Source organism: Lethenteron reissneri, chromosome 23 (assembly GCF_015708825.2).
Source record: "Lethenteron reissneri isolate LAM-NWPU_2019-01 chromosome 23, ASM1570882v1, whole genome shotgun sequence".
In the NCBI taxonomy this organism is placed as follows: domain Eukaryota; kingdom Metazoa; phylum Chordata; class Hyperoartia; order Petromyzontiformes; family Petromyzontidae; genus Lethenteron; species Lethenteron reissneri.
This window is the reverse complement of record NC_083801.1, coordinates 18,187,915-18,213,453: the sequence shown is the minus strand read 5'-3', so window position 1 is coordinate 18,213,453 and position 25,539 is coordinate 18,187,915. Positions and strand designations below refer to the sequence as shown.

The window sequence follows — 25,539 nt, the reverse complement described above, 5'->3', positions numbered from 1 at the left end:
CCGCTGCGGACGGAAGGGCCACTACGCGAAGGACTGCTGGGCCCGCATCCCGGGTCCGCCACAACAGGAGGCCTCATTACCGGCCAAGCCGCCCAAGGATCCACCGAAACAGGCAAGTCGGCACGCACCAGACACCCGGCAAGGCTTTACACCTCACCCATCACCTTCGTTGTGCGGTCATAGTGTTGTTGTTAAAGAGGGACCTTCGACGGGGCCTTGTCGCTCTGTGACGCAGTGGCGCAAATTGGCACGGAGGGTTGTTGCGGCCGCTACGGGTTCGTCCACCGTGCCGGGGTCTATACAAGGGGTGGACGTGCGCATTTTGGTCGATTCCGGGGCGTCCGCGACTATTATTTCGGATGTCATTTTTCATCTGTTAGGCATCCCACCCGGGGCCGTGCGTCCGGTTTACGGGTCGTGCGTCGCTGCGAACGGGGGTAGTATGGGCATCGTGGGCCAGGTGGACGCTAAAATATCTATTGGGGATGTGTCGGCCTCGGGCGTTGTGTTGATTTCAAGATCCTTGGCAGTTCCCTGTTTATTGGGCACTGATTTTCTGGCTAAGATGCCTATTTTGATCAAAATTAATGAGAATTGTATTGAACTGCCGGGTGGCCGTCAAATTTCGTTTCTGCCGTCGCCCTGGGGGCGACCTGCTTCGGCCGTACAAGTGCAGGCGCTATCCGTGGCATCTGTTGATATTCCACCTGGTTCACAGATGCTTATTCCCCTGCGGTATCGGAAGCCCCTGCCTGGTCGGCTGGGAGCGGTTGGGATCTTGTTGTCACCTTCAGCCTCGATAACGGCCGGATCGGCGCTGGTCGGAGCGCAGACCATCGTCCGGCCAGACCAATTACCGTTTTTGCAGGTGCTCAATGCGGGTACGGAAAATGTCTGTGTCCCAGCCGGCACGGTTGTGGCACATGCCACCACGGCATTTACGGCTCACGATTGTTCGCATAGCCAGGGAGTGGTTGCTGGTGTTTCCGAGCCTGTGGCTTCGGATGACCGCTGGATTGCTAGCTTATGTGACGGAAATTCTTCCCTGTCTGTGGATCAACGGGGTGCGCTTCATAAATTGTTATTGACGTATTCCGATGTGTTTAGCTCCAATGATTTGGATTTGGGACGCACCTCATTGCTTCACCATCACATTGCTACAGGCGACGCTGCCCCTATTCGGTTGAATTCGCACCGAATGAGTCCGGCCGAGCGGGAACACGTTCGGGGGGCAGTGGAGGATATGTTGGCTGCGGATATTATATCGCCGTCGAACAGCCCATGGGGCGCGCCTGTGGTTTTGGTTAAGAAAAAGGATGGCAAATTGCGATTCTGTGTTGACTTTCGAAAATTGAATAAGATATCGGTGGCAGATGCGTATCCCCTGCCGCGTATGGACGACTCCCTCGACGCATTGTCGGGGGCTAAGTATTTCTCTACACTGGACCTCTCTTCGGGATTTTGGCAGCTTCCCCTTGACGAGCCCTCACGGGAGAAGACCGCATTCCGTACGCCGCAGGGGTTGTTTCAATTTAACTGCCTTCCGATGGGGCTGAATGCGGCCCCTGCCACATTTCAAAGGCTCATGGAACTCGTTTTGACGGGGTTGCAGTGGGAGACATGTCTCATATATTTGGACGATATCATCGTCTTCAGCCGCACATTTGATGAACATTTAAGGCGGCTGGAGACGGTGTTCGCGAGGATGCGCTCCGCGAACTTGAAATTTAAACCAAAGAAATGTCACCTACTGCAACGGTCCGTCCGTTATTTGGGGCACATCGTGAGTGCTGAGGGGGTGTCTACGGACCCGGAAAAAACGGCGTGCGTCCGAGATTGGCCGACTCCGGTCACCGTGGGGGATGTACGTCGCTTTCTGGGATTTGCCTCGTATTATCGAAGATTTGTACCGAATTTTGCGACCATCGCGAGGCCCTTGCACCTCCTTACGGGTAAGGGACGTAAGTTTGCGTGGGGACCGCCGGAAGAGGCGGCCTTTCAGAGTCTGCGTAATCTGTTGGCTACCGCCCCAACATTGGATTATCCGGATTTCAATCAACCGTTCATTCTTGATACGGATGCGAGCGACACAGGTATTGGCGCGGTGTTGTCTCAGTCTAAAGGGGGCGTAGAGCGCGTCGTTGCGTATGGTAGCCGGGTCCTGTCGCCCGCGGAAACACGCTACTGTGTCACTCGCAGGGAACTCTTAGCCGTTGTTTTTTTCCTACGTCAGTTTCGACCGTACCTGTACGGCCGTTCCTTTATCGTACGTACGGATCATGCGGCCTTGCAATATGCCCTTAAAATGGATCAACCTTCCGGCCAGCTGTCGCGTTGGTTGGACACGCTGCAAGAATTTTCATTTCAAATTCACCATCGTAAAGGGGTGCGCCATGCGAACGCAGACGCACTTTCTAGGTTGCCGCAGCGCTCCCCTTGCAAATGTGCGTCGGGGACGCAGAGATGTGCGCCCAGCCTACCCCCCCCTCAGCCGGTGGTATTGGCTGTGGAGAAGTCGGATGCTACTGTGGAACCGGGGCCGACTGATGGGGTTTTGAATCTGCCACGGTCTGTTTGGATAAGGGAGCAAATGATGGATGAGTCGTTAGTGTCCTTGCGGAAGCGATCCAAAGTGGAGGTTGGGGGTCCGGTTACGGAGGGTGCGCCGGAAACCGCGGTCCGAGATGGTCTGCTTATGTGGAGGGAAAGTCTCCAGGAACACTGGCGTCTAGTGGTGCCTGCGTCCCTCCGATACGAGTTGATTAGAACTCTCCATTGTGACACGCTATTACATCTGGGTGTGCAGAAGACCTTGTTGACGTTGCAACGTCATTATTTTTGGCACGGCATGTCGACGGATGTCGTGGGGCACGTCCGCGCGTGCCCTGACTGTGCCCGGCGTAAGCCTCCTAAACATCCTTATGTGCCACCCTTACAGTCAATTCGGGTGTCTCGGGTCAATGAATTGGTGGCACTGGACATTTTGGGACCTTTCCCACCTTCGGCGAGGGGTAATAAATATTTGCTGGTCGGGGTTGAGTACCTCTCCCGTTGGCCGATGGCCTGGCCGTTGCCCGATCAATCGGCCGCGGCCATTACCGACGCCTTTTTGTTCGGATATGTTATGGACAAGGGTGCGCCGGAGAGACTCCTTACGGATCAGGGCCGAAATTTTTCTTCGAAATTATTGGCGGAAGTATGCGCGGGCCTAGGGACTAAGAAGGTCCGGACATCCCCATACCATCCGCAAACGGATGGTATGGTTGAGCGGCTAAACCGGACATTGTCTGCCATGCTGTGCCACACGGTGAGTGAGCAACAATCGGATTGGGACCTGCACATCCCGGGGGTGCTTTCGGCGTACAGGATGACTCCTCATGCGGCTACGGGTTATTCGCCATTTTACCTTATGTATGGTCGGGAAAACGTGCCGCCAATGGATGTGCAGATGGGAACCGGTGTGAGGGGACCTTGTAAACCGCTTCCTGACTACATTCGGGACACTGTTCGCCGGGTCTCGGAGGCGCGGGAGAGTGCCCGTGTGGCTACGGCCAAAGCTCAGGCCCGAAATGAGAGGTACGCACGGCGTTCCAAAGGGGAGTGCCCCTGGAAGGTTGGGGACCTGGCCTGGCTCCATTGCCCGCAGGTGCGGCCGGGTACCTCTCCCAAATTTCACAAACCTTGGCGAGGGCCTGTCCGCCTCATTGAGGTTCCTAATCCTCAGTCGGCGCGTGTTCAAATTGGTTCTCGCCGCTGGTTTGTTCACACGTCGCGCTTGAAACCGTATGTTGCTCCCCTACATGATGCATCATCTCCCAATGTTGCCTTGCCGGGGTCTGTTGCTGCCGACTCTCCCCCGCCTGCGTCCATTGATCTTGCTAGAGCGCCTGTCGTACCTGTTCCAGGCAGGCCGGCCTTGACACCGGAGGGGACGAGGCGCTCTGCTCGGAGGGTGCCTGCCAGATCTGCGGGTCCTTCGAGCCCTGCAGCCCTTCCGACCCCGCTGCAGACGCATCCGCGGGACAAGCCCAAGACTGATCCTTCAAGGACACGGGACGTTGGTGGACTTCCAACAGCGACAGGGGTATTTCACCCTGTCGCTCCTCAAACTCAATCACGTTCCCGTTCCGCGGATGGGCCGCCGACCGTCCGGGACGGGCCGGCGACCCGCACACGCTCTAAATCCCTTGTGTTTCGTTGATTGTTATGTTGTATTGTTCTTACTGTGTATTTATTGCCTGCTTCTGCTACGTTATTGATTGTTGAGTTGTGTTGATTGTTCTTACTGTTATATTGCATGCTTGGTGTCCTTTGGTGTGTTACGCTCGGGTTCGCCCGCATTACTGTTGGTGTTGTTCAGCCGAGGTCGGCTGGGTTTTTCTCCACGGGGGAGGGTGGTGTAATGCGGGCGCGGGCGACCTCCCGGATGTGACGTCACGGAGAGGTGGAGTTAGGTGACGTGGGAGGAAAGGTTAAGGTTCTTAAGGGAGGAGACCGGAAGAGGAAGGCAGAACGAGTGGGACTGGACCAGAGTAAGGCCACGTGGGCAAAGCCAAGGGGTGGCAGCGGCGGCCAGCGGTGGCCAGCTAAGGGAGCAGCCAGCGGAGCTGCGAGAGAAGACAGCGGTGGGGCGGCTGGAGAGAAGGCGGACGAGGAGCTGCGGGGAACACAGCCGGCGAGGCTGTGTGTGAGGGAGAGGCTACGAGAGCGACGAGAGGAGAGAGAGGCTGAGAGAACGACGAGGGGAGAAACTGCAGGAGAGCGGTATCAGTGTCAGTATAGAGTCTTATAGAAGGACAGCCGTGCGGGTTAAGAGAGAAGAACCGAATAAAGGACACCAAGCCAGACATCGTGGTCGAGTCCTTTATTACAAAGGCACGAGGGCCGGCGATGGCAAAGCTGTGGCCGTCGAACATCGCTTTTCGTCTTTGGCACACGGAGGTCACCACGTGCAGCAGATCCTCGGGGCGATGTGTGGACTCGTTTGCGGACACCGGTATGCAGTGCCTTGTAGGTCAACAGACAAAGTTTGACCTGGACATGCAGCGGGACTCGCCATGCAACGTAGATTTTAGGAGACAGGTAAACATGGTCACGCTTCTGACTGCCGTTGATCAACTCCGCGGCAGCGTTCATAGACTCACAGCAGACAGTTGCAGTTTCCAATTCTGGAGACTACAAGGCTGTTAACTACAGTCTTGTCGACTTCAAAGGGTAGCGCTTTCACACAACTCTTGATTCGCCGCAGCTGAAAGAAGCGTCTGCTAACGTTCTGACTTCGAGGTCACAGAAGAAAAGCGCGGTACGATAGATGTGCCTCTGAACAATACCGAGGCTCTGCTCAGATTCTGTTGGTGACGAACAATGTGCACCCCAAATCAAGTCACATTTCAATGGGTTCAGTTTCAGCCAGTTGAACTTTTATGTAAAAACATTCTTAGACATTTTTTCCTGCAATTTGGTTTCTACCATACCCATCACTATCGTCCTCCAAATCCATCACTACCTTGTGAACTTTGCTCAGGATACCTTTGAAACAATTGCCCTTAGGAATCCGACTCCCTAAGCAGCCCACAAACGTAATCGGCCAGAAAAGTAACATCCGCACACGAATCCACCTCGGATTGACAGGCCTTGAAGTTGGTTACGCAACGGTTGTGAACGAGCAGTGGCATTACAGCGGGTTCCGCTGCTGTGTTCTACGACGAGGAAATCAACCTGCTTAAATGCAAAACGGGAGCGCTAATAATGCAACTTGTGTACGCCCTGGGCGCACTCGGATAGACCCAGAGAGAGCGTGGGAGCATGAGAGAGAGAGAGAGAACGCTCATCTCCAGGCCTCCGCTTTCAATGGGCTCCAAGCGGCGCCCCCTTGCACCGCTGGGCACGTTCTTTGCAGGGAGCAATAGGCCTCTGCAGTCATAACCTGAAGATGATGCGAAACTAACTCAGCTTTTTTATTTTACCAGGTAAGGCCAACTGAGCTTTATACTGTAATCTCGTCTTCAGAAGTGACCTGGCCACAAATGATTGCTCGACGAAGTGGCTTATCACGTGGAAATGTAAAGCATGAGCCAAATGCTCTGAGCGCACGTTGGTTCTAAATGTGGAGGGACAAACTGGGGGACAAAGGAGAAAAATCCACACGACCACGGGGAGAGAGACACGCAAACTCCTAATATGTAGGCATCAGGGTTGGCATCGAACCCAAAACAGGAAGCCGGAAAGAATCCATATATCCCATTCATGTAGACGCATCATTGTCATTTTCTGTGCTACGCGGTATAGAGCAGTGGAGTACTACTGTACTCTGTGCGAACGAATAAAAGGACCGTTTCGCGCAACACGTGCATGTAATTCCCGCTCAGGGAAAGCCTTTGCATTTGAAAATAGGCCCTTTCAGATTGCATTAGCACGAGCGCCGCCGATCTCACAAGGTCTCCTTGGCGTCTGGGCGAAGAAAAAAATAATTACCCAAGCAAGTGTAGGTGCAGCGAGAAGCTCGGCCGATGCGTCGCTCGCTAGCGATGCCGTTCACCCCGGCGCGGGAGTTCCTGCGCGCATGCATTCCTGCCAGAACTCGCGAATGGCATGCGGTGCAAAGCTGAAAAGCAAGCCTACCATTGTCAAACAGGTGACAAATGCATTGGCATCCACATTTTTTTTGTTTTGAGGTCAAAAAAAAAATCTCAAGGGTGCTTCGTGCTCAAAGGAGCACTGTTGTTGTTGTTGTGGCAGTCGCCTCTCCTTTGGAAGGCCCCGATCGACAAGGGCCCTCCAAACATTGCTGTGGCAAGGGGCCTGTTCGCATAAGATAAGCACTGCTGACTTTTCCACGAAGTTGCGTTAATTTTATCGATGCCGTAGAACTGATAGCGTCATGGAAAGCCTAACCGAACCTTCAACGAGGATTTGAACTCGCAACCTTGTGTGAGAGGAGTGCTTTAACCAAAATGTCGTCCGACTCGAATACAAACAAGTGGAAGCATGCATTAATGAATTGATTAATACTGATGCTTAGACTCACAAAAACAACTGATGCTTTGCAAGCACATAAAGGGGGAAATATTGACACGGCACCAACCTTTTGTTTTGAATAGATGAGAAAAAACACATTTGACAGTGATCCACATTTGTGGCTTATTGAATGCCTTAAAAATAAGAAAAATTTACTCGGGGATTATTAACTTCACAGCGTAAAACTACGAAGAGCTGTAACACCACACCGATCTTACATGGGGGGTGGGGGGGGGCGGTGAAGGGCAAATCAACACCAAAAGATGTATATACCAGAAGATGAATTTTCCAAGGTGATTCACTGTCTGACCTACTGTTTCGTCCTCGCCTCAGCCCACTAGGCAAACGTATTAATGAGCTGCATTCTACTTTAACGCACGAGGGGGAGAATTACCCCGCAGAAGAACAAACCCGAGTGTTTCGACACGCAGTCTTAAACTGCACAACTGAAATCAAAAAGTACAAACGGAGCAAAGCAAGACTGCAAGCCCATTCTCTGATGATAGAACAATGGAAATTTTACTGCAGGAATGCAACGAGGCCAAACTTGCCAAAGGGCAAGCAAACTAACAGGGGGGGGGGGGGGGCATTCATCTGGATGCCAAGTGCAGTGTAACGGAACTCGAGCATGAAAATAACTTCTTTTTAAACTCCGGTAACAGGTTGACATAGAAATATATATATAGATATTGACAAAGAGGTGTTACATTTCGATTTAAAGCTTTCGTGACTGCAGGGATTCATCTTCTTGGTTCTTTCGGTAATTATTTCCCTTCTACGTGACTTTACCGAAAGAACCAAGAAAAAAATAGGTGTTATTTAAGCTGTAAAAGCCCGATGGAAATACCAGGTTCTTTTTCACAGGTGTCCAGCCAAAACCGGTGGACGACATTGGCGGAAGGGTACGGAGACAGTGACATAGGGAGTGGAGGAGGAAGTGGCGGTCAGGCACACAGATGTGAGGTGGAGAGGAGGCAAGGGATAGATCAGGAGAGCAAAGATTGTGTTGGAAAGTTCTACAGCAGCTTTAAATAATACACGCGCAATTAACAGAGTTGGGCACTGCAATAGCTTTGTAAACCTTTGTGATAATAGACGATAGACTGGCCACAACGCTGTAAATCACTCGGAAACGTTTACACGCTCATCGAGTCATTCGCAAAATCCAGCACGTCCCAAGGCTGTCTTGTGTGTGCCCCATGATGATAAGGGACCTGTGGTTCAATGAAATTGATCACAGTTACATTTATATCTGCAACCACCCAAGGAAAACATCACCATCCACTTCAATAATCGACTTTGGACAAGAATTCCAATGGGCCTGGGAAATGTGTCAAGTACCCTTCATTGACAATATATATCGTGCAACATAGGTCACAAAACGACAGATGAAAATAAGTGACATTGGTGGCAGAAAGATGTCCACTACTTGAGCATATTGGCAGAAGCCAAGACAAAATGTGCAATTGACACCAAGGGATCGTTGTGATGATGATGATTTGAGACCCTGTCACACATGACAGTTGGGTGGTAAAGTATTAATGGCAGAATTCTACACTTGCAGGCATAACTAATGCCATGGCCAGGCTGATGTTCTGAAAGTCGTGCAAGCTCTACAGGCCACCTGAAAAAGAGAAACATTGGGAACATGAACCTAGGCTGTGTGGACAGTCACTCATTCACTTCTGCCTTTCCCAAAGCAAAATTCCCTTCCAGAGCCATCCGTGCTAACTGAAATATGGTAACGATTTGGTCAAACTCAACTGGTATGCAAGTACCTGCTCGGTTAACGTTTTTAATCTGTTCCACAAAAACTACTGTTAACCGAAATAACTGTTATTCGAATTAACATACATATTGAAAAATAAGTACAAAAAAATCACTGAGTCTGCAAGAAAGCTGTTTCCACTGCCAAAACATACATTTAATCAAAGTTTGCACGTTAGTCGAAACCATGGTGTCCTATGTGAGGCAAAACGTGAACTGAAAAACCATAAACCGATGTCACTTTAACTGTGGGACTACTGTACAAAACATGCCCACATATATCGGTGAGCAGACACGAGAAAACCAGACATCATTCGAATAGAAAAGCAGACGGGCCAAGCACCGAGCATGAGAAGACGGTCCCCAGTGCCGACTTCGTTACGGATGGCTGAAGAGAAGAAATAGGGCGGGAAATCAAAGAGGACATCGAAATAGTCTCCCCATTATCCCTGCAGCCACACAACGCTTAGGGAAGATGTTCAGTCTCGTGCGGACATGCTCCCAAGGAGAGCATCACCTCGGGAACTCCAGAAGGAAAGCACTTCATGGAACAATGAAGGTCCTAAAGAAAAAAAAAACCTTGGCTGTGAATTTGTGATGACAGCACAGAGCTAAATATCCAATACAAGTTTGGTCTGAAGAGTCCAAGGTTTAACGTCATACACCAGCATACACCGGCATGTAAGCAGCAACACGGTTTGAAACATTACCCCAGGAGACAGTGAGGAGACGAGGGCAGGTGGGGACATGTGTAGATATAGACATGATTCATGTATGTAAGCATGTGTGTGTTTGTTTAAACAGTGGGGAGTGGTAGTGTCATGGTTAAAATGCCGCACTGCGAATCCGGTCACCCAAGTTCGATTCCCGCTCACGGCCAACACCGGCGACGATTATCTGAACTGGTTACGGGCCTCCCCTAGGTCGACTCAGCCTCAAATGAGTACCTGGTGTGATGTGTAAACATCACCACTGGGGAGACAAAGGCGGCCAGGCATGGTGTTGGCCACCCACCCCCTCGTGTGCCGTGCCGGCCTTCATAGGCACTCGCTAACAGCACTTGCCCCAACAGTCGGTTTAGGCTATACGGGAGATGTTTATCTTGGTTTGAATATGGATGGATGTGTGAATACGTGTGCACCAGTTCTTGTGGGCTGTAAATCCAGAATGTTCGTGTTCTGTCCTGAATTACATGTGTGTACCACATGTCGGTACAGTGGGGAGCATCGTGCATCTGCAAGCCATCTCAGTCTGTTAACCCATAACACCTGGAGGGTTCATCTTCTTGGTTCTTTCGGTAAAGTCACGTAGAAGGGAAGTAATAAAATAATAAAAATAAAACATAATAAAACAAAGAATTGTTTTATTATGTTTTATTTTATTTTTATTATTTTATTACTTCCCTTCTACGTGACTTTACCGAAAGAACCAAGAAGATGAATCCCTGCAGTCACGAAAGCTTTAAATCGAAACCTGGAGGGTTGCCTCTGTGACACTCATAACAGTGAGCCTTTGATAGCTCACGTGGTCTCAAAGTACACCAAGCCTGGCACAAGTGTTGTGGTGATTTCACTGTCGCTTAATGGCGAATATGTTGTTTCTGTACCGGTGGCCGTGGGCACGCATCGGGACTCGGTGAGAGCCTTGATGCTTTCGATTTATATAAGCCATGCACATGGTGATTAGTTAATGTGATGTCTCCATGTCACCCAAGGTAAAATAAAGAACACTTTTTTTCCCACATTACATGGACCGATTTGTTCTTCTGTTCTGCATAAAAGCAAAGGACGCTGCAAAAGAATAAATGCTAAATAAGTATAAACGTTCCTGACAAAAGTCTTCACGGCCAATAAAACACAGATGGATCATCAAGACCTCCAAATACATTAACAACATGCATAAGCACACAAAAGTCGATCACACGTGGATTTACTGCGCACATGCACAGCATCGAGACCAAAAATTTTTGTTTTATCAGTGTATAAAAACGTTTTGTTAATGTAATTGATGTATGCAATTTTACTAATTGCCTATTCATTTTTGAATGATTAAATGGCATAGCAGGACTATTGTGTATAATTGATTACCCATTTAGACTTGATTTAGCCAAAGAGCCTCACTAATAACTGATAATGCTATTTGTCATACCCTGGCAGCATCAACCCAGTTTTTGCGCATCATTTACTACAGAACCAAACTGCTTCCACGTGAGTGGACACCAAAATGCACGCATGTTCTCTGAAGTGCCGCGCAGTGTTACGACGTCTCCAACCCGAATTAAGTCGCAGCACGGCCGGTGAATTCTGACCCAGCGACGGTGCATTACTTTGACTGTGGGCAATGGCCAACCTGCTTGAGTGATTCAAAGGCCGCCACATCTCGCGTAAACAGCAGATGCATTTCCCCGTATGCGGCGTGAAAAAAAAGCCGCGCTTATTTCAGGCTATGATTACACCCGAATAGTGCGCGCAGGAAGCCAAGCGTTCATTTGACGTGAAGCTGGCAAGAGATTTCAAGCGACTCGTTTTTAATGAGGCTTAAACATTTCCCACTCGCTCGTACATTATCGCTGCTTGTCAAGTGCCTTCTTCTTTGGGTAACAACAAACAGGTAGCACGATTGCCTTCAATTTACACGGTGCTAATCTGTTTCTGATCGTTGTCAATGATTTCCAAGTGCTGCCTATGAATTACATGTTTGGCTGAGTTAACAAGAAATATATTTATTCAGGCAAAACAATGAAGGCGGTGGTCAGTTGACTCAGAGGTCGGGAACACTGATCCAGCATCGCTGACATTCTGTTTTTTGCATGCAGGTTTCAGCAGGCTGTGATTAAACCACGTTCTGATTCGTAGCGAATTGATGGGACTCAACCTGGTCACCAACGACTGCACGCAAGACAAAAAAAATGTACTAGATTGGGTTTTGCACTCAATTTGGCTAAATTACAGTTCCGAGAATTAAAAATATCGGGTTGACTGGCATGAATGAGTTCTTTGTCTAACGGCACAATGCCAATGGCTCAATCATAATGAATTGAGGAAAAATTAAAGAATTGTATATTTTTTGAGAACCACTACATCCACAGGGCATCGCTTGAAGTTTAATGACTCAATGACAGATGGTGACCACAGGCATGACGATGCAGTAATCATGAATACATTCCAAGCCAGGACCTCCGAAAAAGAAACTTCAGAAGATCTTGAGGACAAGCAATCACGTGCAGTACTCCTGCATCCACGTGGAGTACTGCTGCATGTTGTAGTGTATGCAATCCTCTGGAGCAGTTTTCAAAAATATACCTGGCTTATTAAGGATTCTGTTCAGCAGAAAATGTAATCTTTCATCCCAGTCACCATGGAAAACTTCCATAAATGCACGTGTCTGCCTAAATTGGTCATATTCAGCTTTTGAGTACAAATACATTGGGAGGTGCCAAAACATTATTGCCGTTCGCAAAGAGAGGGCTATGTGCGTTAATTTCAGTCACGCTATGTTCTGCATTTTTCCAAAAGCATTTGCCAAATGACTACACATGTTAATCAGATATGGACCAATAAACAACAGATGCAGTAGCTGTATTTGTTTTCTCAATTCATTGCAATTATACTCCTGACATGTCAGACAAGTGTGCCCTGTGTGTCATAGTAGGGACCGCATGTTTCAGAGGGATTTTCACTGGATTCCAAGTGACCTTTCTTCCTCTACATAGTAGGGAGCACACCTTTTTCCATATACCCATGCCAAGAGATTGCTGCAATTGTGCAAGAGCTGTAACCGACTTTAATATGATGGTATTTTTTCATTGAGCAGTCATTGGGTGACCCCGGCTGAGACCATCAACTCCCCACACTGGAGAACGCAGTTTAGTTACGGGCGACTACCTCGATCTTAACCCAGAATGTCAGTGCTGCCGGTGCAGCACTCTGACCTTCAAAAGTACGAGAAAGCTTCAGCATTGCCTCCCACCAAATTCACGGTTTGCCCTTGACCCAGTCTATGAGGAAGCCTCAAGTGGCCACTATGGGTGGGATGCAAGTACAATATCAAGTTGAACCAATACAGTTACCCTCTCGTTTTACGCTGGAGTTGTGTTCTTGAAAAACGACGAGTAAATAAAAAAATCGCGTAAATTAAACATAATTTAAACAAGACAAACTTCACGCGGACAAGAACTTCAAACTGGCACGTGAGGAGATGCTGATGCTGTCTGCGCTTGTGGTTGCCGTACTGAACATAACAAAAATAAAAGTGTAAATTCATCTAACGCGCCATTTCAAAATTGCGTTACGAAAACGCGCGTAAAACGCGAGGAGACCATACAAGGAATGCATACATTTGAGCGAGCTTCCATTAATAACTCAAAAGATTCAATGAAATGGCAAACACATTTTGGAGTGAAAATGGTATAGGGCAGCTTGACAACTAGTTGGAGCAACCAGAAAATTGGTTGCACACACTGGCAGAGCCAGTGGGGGGGGGGGGGGGGGGGGGGAGTGGCATGTGCCCCCTCCAATGATCCGATCGAAATCCCCAATTTCGATCACATCATTGGGGTTTATTAGTAAAAAATCGGCATTTTGCGACCCCCATTGCCACTGAGTAGCATATTATTATGTGCCAGGGACTCTATGAGATGATAGGACAATAGTCTGAGTCCATAATTGGTAATAAGTAACGGCAAAGCAGTTATAAGTGACTCACAGAATTGTGCGCAGTTGCGTATACAGGACACGACTTCCCTGAAGGCAAACACCTTCAGCGAGCGCGATACCGATCACACCACGCGGTTCTAATTCGACCCTCGATCGATGGCTGCGCTATCGCCGCACACGCATCGAATAAAAATCAAGGGGCAAGTCCGTACTTACTAACAACTCCTATCATTTTTCATTGCTGGAGGGGTTGCCCCCCCCCCCCACCTGAAAATCCTGGCTCCACCATTGGTTGCACACAATATGACCCCCTGAAAGAAAAACTGCCAGGGGTGTTTTTTTTTAAACGTATGCAGCCATTGGAAAATGTATAATTACAAAATATAATTACACTTCAAACTTAACATCCATTGATTGTCAATGACTTTGGATTAATGGGCATGTACCTATAACAGTGAAAATCTGATTCGCAGACATGTTTTGGAAGCATGGAATGTGCTCCACTGGTTTTTTACTCCCAATGCAGAGAAGTACCAGGTGGCTCAACATTAGCGAGCGGTTCGCAATCAGAAGGTGACGAGTTCAAATCCTGGTTGGGGATTGACTCAGTCCATCATCTCTACAAGGTGGATAAACTTTTACCACTTTGTGAAAAAGGCAAGAGTGGTTGGTCCCATGGATTATGAGGCCCTGCCAAAGAAAATGATAATTTCCAGGACTGGCTCAAGGCCATAAACAGGAGATTATCTTTGCACCAATCGTCATTTGAGCAGGAATTACTCTTGATTGGTTTTACTTCCATGGACATGAGTACTGCCAATCATTTTTGACAAGTTGACTTTGCCAAAGCCCTTATTTTAAAGGTGAAACGGAGCGGAGTTGAACAACATAATGACATTAAGCAAAGTTCATCTGAGCTACGTGTCAGTTTAATCCTAAATTCAAAGAGCATGTCCTCATGGAGGCTCAATCATTTTCTAAACAAGAACCAGTTCCCTCATTCTCAACTTATGTTTTATTTAAATCACATCAATGTGCCAATGAAATTACCGTATTTTACGCCTTGTAACAGCCCAGCTTGTGGACACTCGGCCAGCTCTGTATAGCAGCTTCACAGTCTGTGAATCATATAAATGAGCTGACCATTTTAAACCAGAATATGAAACAAATGGTATTTAAATCGGTTTCAAAGAGTATATTAGTATTTAGCAAATTTACGAAGAGGACGTTTATACACTATTTAAGTCAATATCACATACTGGTAACTGCAATGTACCGTATTTGATGTGCAGAGTGGATTAAATATAGAAAAACCAATGCTATTTCCTGGCACAAAGTTGGCTTCATGGCCAATGTTGTGAGTTTGATGGATTATTCATTGCCCAAAGCCAAAAAACCAAACTGCCATTTTTTTTGCAATCTGCATAAATCAGAAGCAGTCGGGTTACATTATGTACATTGTCTTCCAAAAGATGAAGGAATCAAGGGGACGTTTTCATGCCATGTCTGTTTAAGCCACGCTTGCCAGCAGAGGAAAACGCTCCGCAGGATCAATCGTAGACAATGAAGGGTGTGCCACCAATTCCTGGAAAAGAATTGAGTTTTCTCGCAACAACGCGGGCAGCCGTTGCAGACTGGGAAACGACGGTGTTCCAAAAACGCAACCGGTGTTGAAAGGCGAAAGGCCATATGGAGGACTAAAAGGTCTTGGACCCATCTCAAAACAACAGAGCAGGTTGTCTTAATATAAATATATATATACAGTACAGTAAATCAATGGCACACAAAACCAAAACGCTGCGCATCAATTATACAGTAAAATAATGCATCATGTGCCATATATTAGCCAATTATCTGATAGTAATACATCACTGTGCCGACAAAAATGTAAACCTGACAAGTGAGATGCATTGCAGATGCACACATACAAAGTCGGCGAATCTTCTTCCAACTGTGCGGGTACGGAGCACGACTTGCTGGCAAGTGCCGGTGCGACTGCAGCTGTGTTCTCTGTGTAGGTGCTTGGCAATCGCTCAGCCCCTTGCAGATCACCTGGCCACCAGGTGCACAAACACGCTACGTGCAGTGCCGAGGGCGCATCATTTTAAAGTGGAGCAGGTCGGATGTAATGCTATTCTGTTTGCAAAGTGTCCAACCTTAACGACGTCTATGGGAGTAAATGTGCTCTGGCTCAAAATTAACTCTACTTTTAGGCGGTTGAGTTAGGTTGTGGACAGCAGAGCAGTACACAAACAAAGTATACCGTGCTACGATCCCACGTCTATGCTCCCCCTCTATCAACCGGCGCTAATCAGCGTTGTAAAGTATGGTCAGGATGTGGCACCGCGTGGGGATACCCTCATCCAGCAGTGGATTGACAAGAGGGCCCATGCGCATGCATATTAGACTACCAAGACGATCAGCATGGGTGCAAAGATTGGCCAAACCTCATGAGTGGTTACATTTTCACGATTCAGAATATTTTTTTAACTCTGTGCTTAATGTAGCGGCCTCCAGCGGTTGGAGGGGGTCACGTAATTCGATTATATTCATTCAACACACAGGAATTGCAAAATAATGTTTTAACATGTGTAGTTCAATGCATGTATAGTGGGCTTAATCGATAAAATCGATACACCCTTAATCAACAGCCCGATTTGTTACCATGATCAACAGTAAGCCACTTTTCTTTAAAGCTTAGATATATCTTCCAGCACCTACCTACTAATTCTGCACATAATCACCAAAGCTCACCAATCTGCTTAAAATAACAATAGAACACAGTTAGAAATACTACTTGAAAAGCAATCTATTGTGCATGGCTGTCCTAGTTACAATAGCAAAGTGAAACTCAATTGCAAAAAATGGCATCTACCACTAAGTAGCTATGGTTACAGGGGTCTCCCCTCCCTCAAATATGAAACGAATCTCAATGGGGTTTCACCTGGTTAAATGACAACCCAAAAATCTAACCACATCTGCAGTGCAAACTCCCTAAAGCACGAGATCCATTTACCTTACCACAGTAAACAGACTCATGTATTTCCGCTTAAAAACTCCCGTTTTATGCCGTGAAATGCAAGATTATGGTTAATTTATACATGAATAAAGTCGAGAAAAAAACAAGTTTTGTTTTTCACTTCAACGTCATACGAAATATTAGAAGAGAAGTTATTCAGGAATGAAGGGTAAAAAAAGAAAGATGTTTTTTGATACCGACTTATTTAATGTTAGTCTCATTGCTCATCCTATTTAAGTGTGTCCCAAATATTGTACAATATATGCCACTGGTTCATTCAGTGTTGTTTTGCACACTTAATTTGACTACATCGCACAGGTTCCTCCAACCTATATCTGCAAAATTATTTATTAAATATAAGTATACGATGGGAATACATTACTGACATTTAATGCCACCCCACATACTGTATTCCCTGCACATTACGTATTCTCTGCACGCGGAGATGAAGGGGGAAAACATCAGGTGCGAAGGTATTACGGATTACTCCCGATCAGGATCAGTGACAGGCCCGAATTTTGACTCAAGCCAGAGGCAGAAACTCACTGTAAATTTGGGAACAAGTGCAATACCAAAAACGAAGGTTCTGCCCTGTTGTTGGAATGGATACTTCGAAAACATCATGAACATTAATAGCCGTAGAAGACATCACATAAGTTGGGAGAATGGAGATAGCATGGTTAGCCTTAGTTGTAATGGCCTTGTGATTAGAGAATGTGCCTCAAGGATGTCCTTGGTTCGAGACCATGAGCACAGGAAGATGTGTGAGACAACAGTAAACAGTGTGCCACTTCCCACAACATGTTCCAAGCCCCAAGTACAAAACATGCCCTCTACAATCGTACATTAGTGGTGATTATCATTCATGGAACAGCCATCAATGCCTGTTCTGTGGGTACGTGAAATGGTATGTGAAGGGATAGGGGTTTGGTCTAGCCAAGTCTGATTTTGTGCAGTAAGTTACACGACAAATAAAAATCATCCACATTGGAGAGAAGAATTCAAAATAAATATTCCCGCTATGACATGCATACGCAAAGCTTTCGCGAGAACGCACACCCACAGCACTGAAATGAGGTAGTAAGTTATGCCAGTTTGTTGTAATAGTTTTAGATAATAATAATAAAAATACACTTCTCTATTTCTCATGTGAATGTTATGTTGCACTGCATTTATATTCACTATTCACTGGACATGGCAAGACAGGTGTTTTGCAAATTATTTGAAGTACTCTACCAGCATGATCTTTTAAGCTTTTAATGCCAGGTCTTCTTTAACGCTGCCTAATGGCTGGTCTGTGTTAATCCAAAAACAGTATCGTTATTACACAGACTAACCATTTGGGGTCAGCACCAATCGTTTTTTTTTTAAATCCTTCATATTAAGTTCGCTTGCTTGCTTAGGACCGTGCAAATCTTTCGGTCGTTTTTTAACCCACTTCCCGTGATCCAATCGAGCTGACATTTTGCACACAGACTCGTTGTGTGTGATAATGCATTTTCGTTAAAAAAAATTCCAAATTTTACACTGTTTAGGGAAATTTTTAAAAATATTTAATTACCAATTGTTTAATGCTGCCAGACAATCATCTGACCCATAGGTGGCAGCCATCTCAAGCCAGAGGACGAGATGACCCTAGCCGCCCCGATGCCACACATATAAAGGATTTATAGTGAAAAACTTTGATTTTACGGGTTTACTTGTTCATTTACCCAATCCAAGCAAGCATCCCTCCGTGCTTCTTTGTATACTTTTTTTGTTCCATTTTATTTGCAAGGGTACATGTGTCATAGTGGGTAAAACGCATTGGGCAAGCACTCTCCTCTTCAGGCACGCTGCTACGTTACTTGTTTCCCATCACATTTCGTTTTCCAAACGTGCTTATGCTCATCTCTTTATTTCTACATTATTTCAACATATCGATATAAACACACTGTTGTGTTTTTCAGTTGTGAACTTGTTGCATGGGACTTGTGACTTCCTCATCTATTTCCCTAACTTGGCTACTTTCTGTGTTAAGTTATTCAATAATTTTGCGTAGGTAATTTCCGTCGATCGTTATGATATTGTTATTGTCAAATCTGAGATCATTAATACTTTCCTCGTGTATGTTTTTTGGTTTATTTATTCAATAAACCCTTTACTTTCAAATGCCACTTTAAATAGCTTTGGAGAGAGTATCTCATTGTCGAACTGCTCTTCTGATGCGTATGCTGTTGATTTCTGAATTCATTCTCAGTGTGGCTATCTGACCTTTATAGATGTTTCCAGAATGTATGTGTACTTTTGTTGAGGTCCTGAACTGTGACAGCTTACTTGACGGCATCAAATTCTACTCAATCAAATGTCTTTTCATAGATTACAAAAGCCAGGCATAATAGCTTTTCATATTCATTTGTCTTTTCTAGCATATGATCGATAGTGGGTATGTGGTCAATGTAGTAAAAACCTTTCTAAATCCAGCTCTCACCTTGTTGATTGACCTTTAAATTGTCCATTATTTGAATCTCTATGGTCTCCGTGAACAATTTATATATGTGGCTTTGGCTTGTGTTTTCTACGTAGATGAGTGATGGAGGCAGCATTGTTTCATGATTAAAAGTATTTCATTTGTGTATACATTTTGTAAATTGATCAGCAATTTGTTTTTATTCAACCGATTTTACTGCCTTTTTGATGTCTGCAGTTATGATAGTGAGGTTTGCCACTATCTAAATGGATGTTCCTCTCCTTTTCCCATTATCTCCAGAGTCCAACTCTGTCCCAATGTATCTCTCTCACAAGGAACGGTAAGGCAATGTGACGCTCCAATTCCAGCCAAAATGTGTACATGAACAGTACGTGGTGATCGAATAGGATTGCTGAAATGTCACGTGACCCTCATGGCCCATGGGCTGATCTATTAACATTTCAAAAGTACGAGGCACAATCATGAACATTTATAGAAAAGAGAGAAACACGAAGGGCTCATCTGATGATGAATGTGGCCTCATTGCATCCAGACGGTTCTCCACAACTCTCTTGACAGTTTTGTTTGACGATGTCTGCTTAAAAACACGATCCAACTGGTGTTGTGAGACGTGACTCAGACCTGCGATCAATGTATCCCGTGGCTTTCTACCAAGAAATCTTCACGAAATTCTTTAACAGAGACGCCGAGAACTGGTTTTGTGCAAGAGGGGCTGCAGCTTCTAGATAAAGGCTTAATCACCTTGAGACGGTTCACCGTCATGGTAAATAAAACAGCACCAGCAGAACATCAAGTGGTGTGTGTGTGTGTGAAGCAATGTGAGTGCAAAGGGCTGAGGGTTAATTCCTTTCTGGTACCTGAACGAGGCAAACGAGAGAATGTATGACATTTAACTCGTGCTCCGCTACCATCGTGTACTGGGACTGTACAAATTGTGGTTGAAATCGGAGCGTCACACTCCGTCGATGTTCACCGTCAGTTATTTTCTCCAGTTTAATAAGATTTTATTTGCCGGAGCATGCACGTCGCATGCAGCAATGGGTCACATCGAGACGGTGTTCTGTTCGTATCCATTTACATTTACGTATGACGCCAGCTCAAATTATAGCATGCACTGTATTAACAACGAGGATATATTCAAGGCACCGTTTAGAAGTACAGCACCGTAAAATCGTGACTTTAACGGGAAGAACACGAAAAGCCATAAAAGTGAACCAGCAGAGAGAGAAACATGCAATTCTAAAATAAACCGATTCTGGTTTATGAACGTGTGTCACGGGATGGACTCATGCAGGCACTAGCATGAAATCGAACCGACTTCTTATTTACTGTATTTGTGTTTATATATTCATTTAATACACATTGCCGTGCATGTGTAAAACTCCAAACCACGTGCACACACACACACTCCTCAACGTAGATTGCCTTGGGCACAATTTACCAGCAAAGAGGCACTTGATGAAAAAAAGCGGTGTATGCCTATACATCTGTCAACGGCTCGTCAAAGCAATAGGTACCCGTGCAGCCTCCAACGTTGAGTACGCATGCACCTGCGGACACACCTTACAAGAAGCCTCGTTACGCCACGCTGCATGGCAGCTATTCTCTTACCGCCTGTTTGTTGTAAATCAGCGTGCTTTCCCAATGGAAAACGGCACAGTTCGGGCGCTTAATAAAAAAAATTGAGCTCCGCTCGCTGGAAACTTACCGACGTGCACGCACACCTTACAACAGACGTCTAAAATAAACCTGCAAGTGGAATAAAAAAAAATGTTTAAATCGAATAAGCGATAAACATGTAACACTAAAATTACGAAATCAGAAAAGCCCACTCAACGTTCAACTGAAGACATTTAGTCAATGACACTTGCGGACTTAAAGGGGAAATATAATATTAGGTGACATTTTTGGCAATAACTTGATTCTTGTTCATAGCCCAAAAAGCCACCATATATTGTTTTGCTTTTAAGGCAGTGGTTATTTACGAATGTGTGTAAGTTTTAATTTAAAGCTTTCGTGACTGCAGGGATTCCTATTCTTGGTCCTTTCGGTAAAGTCACGTAGAAGGAAACAATAAAATAATAAAAATATAAAACAAAATTCTCACGACATTTTGACTGCAACAGAAGCAATCATCATCAGGTGTGAAACCCACAGCAAGTCGAAATGTCGTGAGAATTTTATTGTTTTATATTTTTATTATTTTATTGTTTTCCTTCTACGTGACTTTACCGAAAGAACCAAGAATATAAATGTGTGTAGTGTATTGTTAATTTGAAGCTTTCGTGACTGCAGGAATCCATACTCTTTGGTTATTTCGGTAAAGTCACGTAGGTAGAAATATTTTGTTATTTTATACCTACGTGATTTTACCGAAAGAACCAAAGAGTATAGTATATTGTTGTTTGTGCTTGTACACCACCGCACACGCAATATACCACTATCTAATCTGCGTCCACAAAGCTTATTGTGGGTCCTCTATGCTCACGTGAATTCTGACCGAACGTGCTCGGCAAGTGATGATGCACACCAGTGTTGTAAATGATTCACATCAGTGTGTGCCAACGTCAAATAACTATTGCGTGGCTCACATCATATATCTATACTCACGCTAATATCAGTGTACTATTGATAGTAATCGGCAATTGTGTCACTATCATTATTATTGATGGCAATATCAGTGGCCAACACCAGCCTGCGCCAACATTAGGGAGCTCTTGTGCACTTACATAAATACATTCCTAATGGCTTTCCTTTGTACTGTACATTCCTGATGCCAGCATCGGCAATGTATCCTGACGCCAGCACCCAGGGTGCTTCTTCCCACGTGCTTGGATCAATGTGCGCCTGTGTGCCTCGGTGGCGAAGAGCACATACTTTTCCTTCCCACACAGCGGCACACAGGCAGGTGTTGACTCTGCAAACTCGGTGGCAATGTCAAATAAACTTCACCGCCTTGGCTGCGGTGTGTTGCATGCAGATTTGGCCGTGGCCAGCCCCAAATGAGCCGAGGGCTCTGCAAAAGGAGGACCCCCCCCCCCCTTTGTCCAAAAATGACCTTATTATGGGGTTTGCAAATTACTGCAGAAGGGAGTTTTAATGATAGCCTACAACCAAATTACCTAGAATGACGTTCTACGACCAAATGACCTGAAATGAATGCCCCCGATTTCGTCAGATATCAGAAGTTAAAAGCAATGTTTTAGCCTGGATAGTGTGGTGTTGCGTGCGTAGAACAAGCGTGGGAGAATGTTTGGGGGGGGGGGGGGGGCACAACATTAATTGTGCTGTACCATGCACCAATGTATTTGGATCACCGCTGTCATCAAACACGCACCGTAGCATGATGAGAAGCATGGGTATATAACCCCCCAACGACCCGCAAAAGGTGCGATTGCCACCCTCATCTGGCAGTGAATTGCCAAAAGGGGGCTTTTTGAATGTGCATGTCATTGATAACGATGGCAAACTAGTTTTTAATCTGGCCCAGTAAGAGACGCACTAAACCCACCGAAAGTCTCCACAGCTGCCGGCTTTGACATTTTGCTCTAGCAGCCTGCAACCATAATCAATAAGAGGATGTTCCTCCAATACGAGAGCAAACTAACTATTCACCAACATCAATGCCATGGTACTGTACAATGAAGTCCTTTAATGGGTGTGGTCTTTGAAATGTAGTTCCGAACGAAGCTTATAATGTGTCACTATTTTTGGTTTAAACGTCAATCACATTTATGATGAAATCAAGGAAGAGAATGACGTTAAATAATTTATGTTATTTGTCCAAAGCGAGGTCTGCTAATGAAGACGTTTATGCAAATGTTTGGCTAATGATGAATTAGCGTGGGAGGCGTAAAAGATGCCCACTGTGTTGTGGATATGATGGACATCGGGCGATGGAGTTAAAGGACGCTAACTAATGAAGATGATGGTTAGGATAATCGATGACATATTTATGAGATTGCTAGACGACACAGCGATGGCTACGAAATGTAAAAGAATGCGTGTGGATGAATGACGCGATGGTTGTAGGGTGTTAGATGATGATGAAGAGCACGCTACTAGATCCAGCAGGCGACTTGGCCGACTAGGATGACGCAGGCATAAGAATGCAAAGTGATGAAGATGACAGTGACGATGATGATCACAAACTAGATCAACGCTAAATGTCATAAGGATGACGAGGTGTTAAGAAAACGCCAGTGACGAAGACGATAACGATGATAGATGCGAGATCCATCATCCTGCACGCCGAATCTTCAAGACCGCCCGGGTTGGGAATACGAAGGCTGGGATTGCAGAACAATGGGGCAGGTTGATGATCTGTGTGTGGAGTGCTCTGTGCTCACATGAAGTGTGCTAATGTGTGGAAGATTGCCGAGCACTCGAGAATCAACCCAAGCGTGGGATGAGCAGCAGCAGCAGCTCAATGTCCACTGAACGCACTCTCCCTGCGCACAGTAGATGTCTTCTCCACCCACCACCCCTCCTCCTCCTCCTTGGAATGCTGCTGTGCTCCGGGACACCGCACACACGAAAGCGAACATCTCTCTCTCTCTCTCACCTTGATGATGCTGCTCCTCCTCGGCAGACCCAGGCTGCCCCCGAGCTCGGCAGGGCTCTCGCACCCCTCTGCGTCGGGGCTCACGGGGCTCGGCGCGTCCGGGAGACCCAGGGGGCTCGGGGGCACCGCGTCCCCGGCGTTCGCCTCCTCCTCCTCGGGGCCCCCGCAGCAGCCGTTAGCCACCGCCCGAGGGTGCTCGGGGGAGGAGGAGGTGGTGGAGATGGTGGAGGTGGTGGTGGTGGTGGCCTCGAAACTCGCAGATTGCCGGTCCGGCTGAGCCATCGGAGGCGACGGCTTCCTCCGCGCGAGGGGACCCGAGGCCGGGCCGCGCTCCTGCGTGGCTTCCTCCTCCTCCATGTGCCCAGCGGGGGCCACGCAACTCCTTGCGGTTGCAACCACGACGACGATGGTTGAGGAGGTGGTGGTGGTGGTGTTGGTGGTGGTGGTGGTGTTGGTGGTGCTGAGATGGTGATGGTTTGAGGATGCTTACGATGCCCGTGTGCGCGCGGCGGCCAGCAGCACCGACAGCTGCAGCAGAGTCCCCTCTCTCGACCCAAAGCCAGCAGCGCGCATTCCCACCCACTCAGCCCCTTAGCCCACGCTCGCTGCTGTTGCTGCTGCTGCTTCTTCGGGGAGGAACAAGGCGATGAACGAGGCAGTGGGGGGAGGCAGAGAGCGAGACCCGGGTACGGGACCGGGTTGGGCGACGCAGGGGTACGGGGGAGCGGCCCGGAGGCAGTCCGAGACACGCCCGCCTCTCGCTCCTCCTCCTACTCCTCCTCTAAGGGGGAGGAGCTGTGGTGGGGTGCGATTGTTATCTACCAGAATATGGCAATCATCATCATCATCATCCACATCCACATGCAATCATTCGTTATTATAAAATCGTGAATTTCATCGTTGTCAAGACAATTAATTCGCCCTTAATGTTTGGCAATCATTTCGTCATCACGTGATTTCAGAGTTCAATAAATATTTTATTTCATTATCACGGAATAAATGTAATCATTCGCCCATGAATTTCGTCATAATCATCATCCGATCGTTCATTTTATCATCGTCGGACAATCGTTCAGCATCAATCATTAATCATACAATCAGGAATTTAATTCATTGTTCATTATCAATGAAACATCAATCATTTCATCAGCATAAAACGACGTCTCTCGTCACCCATGATCTATCCACTGCTTGATATATAATTCCACACGTCATCACCATCCCTTGCGGTCTTGCGATGCCACACGCCGATTCGCTCCTGCACTTAAGATTATATCAGCATTCCATCTCAGAGGTCTTCCTCTTGGGAGTTTTACCACCTTTGACTGCCAATCCGTCACCAGAATCGATCACCATCAACACCAGGAATAAATCATCATCAGCTATAATAACCATCTAATAATTAATCATTAGATATTCATAATCATCATCAATCGTTCAACATATTATTCGTTCAGATGTAATCATCACAATCGTAAAGTTGCAAGTCCTGCACCCTTGTAGCAGACTCCTTGCATCATATTTGCAGTTGTGACGATATGGGTCTTGCACACTTGTGGCAACTTATATCACAGATGTGCTGTAAATCACAGATGTGATATAAGTTCTGCATGCTAGTGGCAGACTCTATGGTTTAGCCGTGTTTGTTGTAGTATAGAGTTAGACTGATAACTTTAATCTAAATTGTCTTATGGTTGTTATTGTTTGACTTGCATCCCACTGGGATGTTTGCACACATCATTGATATTCGGTGCTTTTTCTGAAAGACTTTGCTGTTATTCCTGGATTTTTTTCTGTTGCACGTAGTCACTTTAAGATGTTTCTTGTGCATGTTTTGTTTGTTTCGGTTGCACCCGATTCAAGAGCCGAATGGCTCACAGGGTTATACCAAATACATGAAACAGAAAAAAACTGAACCACCTTTAGATATAAGTACACCATGTATTGTCATCATCATCACGACTGCGATTTTAGTCCTGCATGCTTTGGGAGACTTCCTACATCATTATTGTTATTAGCACGGTTGGCTACGTGCGGTGTGAAATAA

The 25,539-nt window shown here is 46.3% G+C and overlaps 1 protein-coding gene across 1 annotated transcript in view; it reads right to left on the bottom strand.

The window, feature by feature from the left end:
* The window catches only part of LOC133346150 (inactive phospholipase C-like protein 2), an 87,532-nt gene extending 63,426 nt beyond the window's left edge, over nucleotides 1–24,106 (bottom strand). Inside the window, exon 1 of the mRNA XM_061557599.1 lies at nucleotides 23,493–24,106. Within this exon, the coding sequence (XP_061413583.1) occupies nucleotides 23,493–23,849 (357 nt within the window). The 5' untranslated portion in view covers nucleotides 23,850–24,106. The remainder of the gene's footprint in view (nucleotides 1–23,492) is intronic.
* Between the last annotated feature and the right edge of the window lie 1,433 nt (nucleotides 24,107–25,539).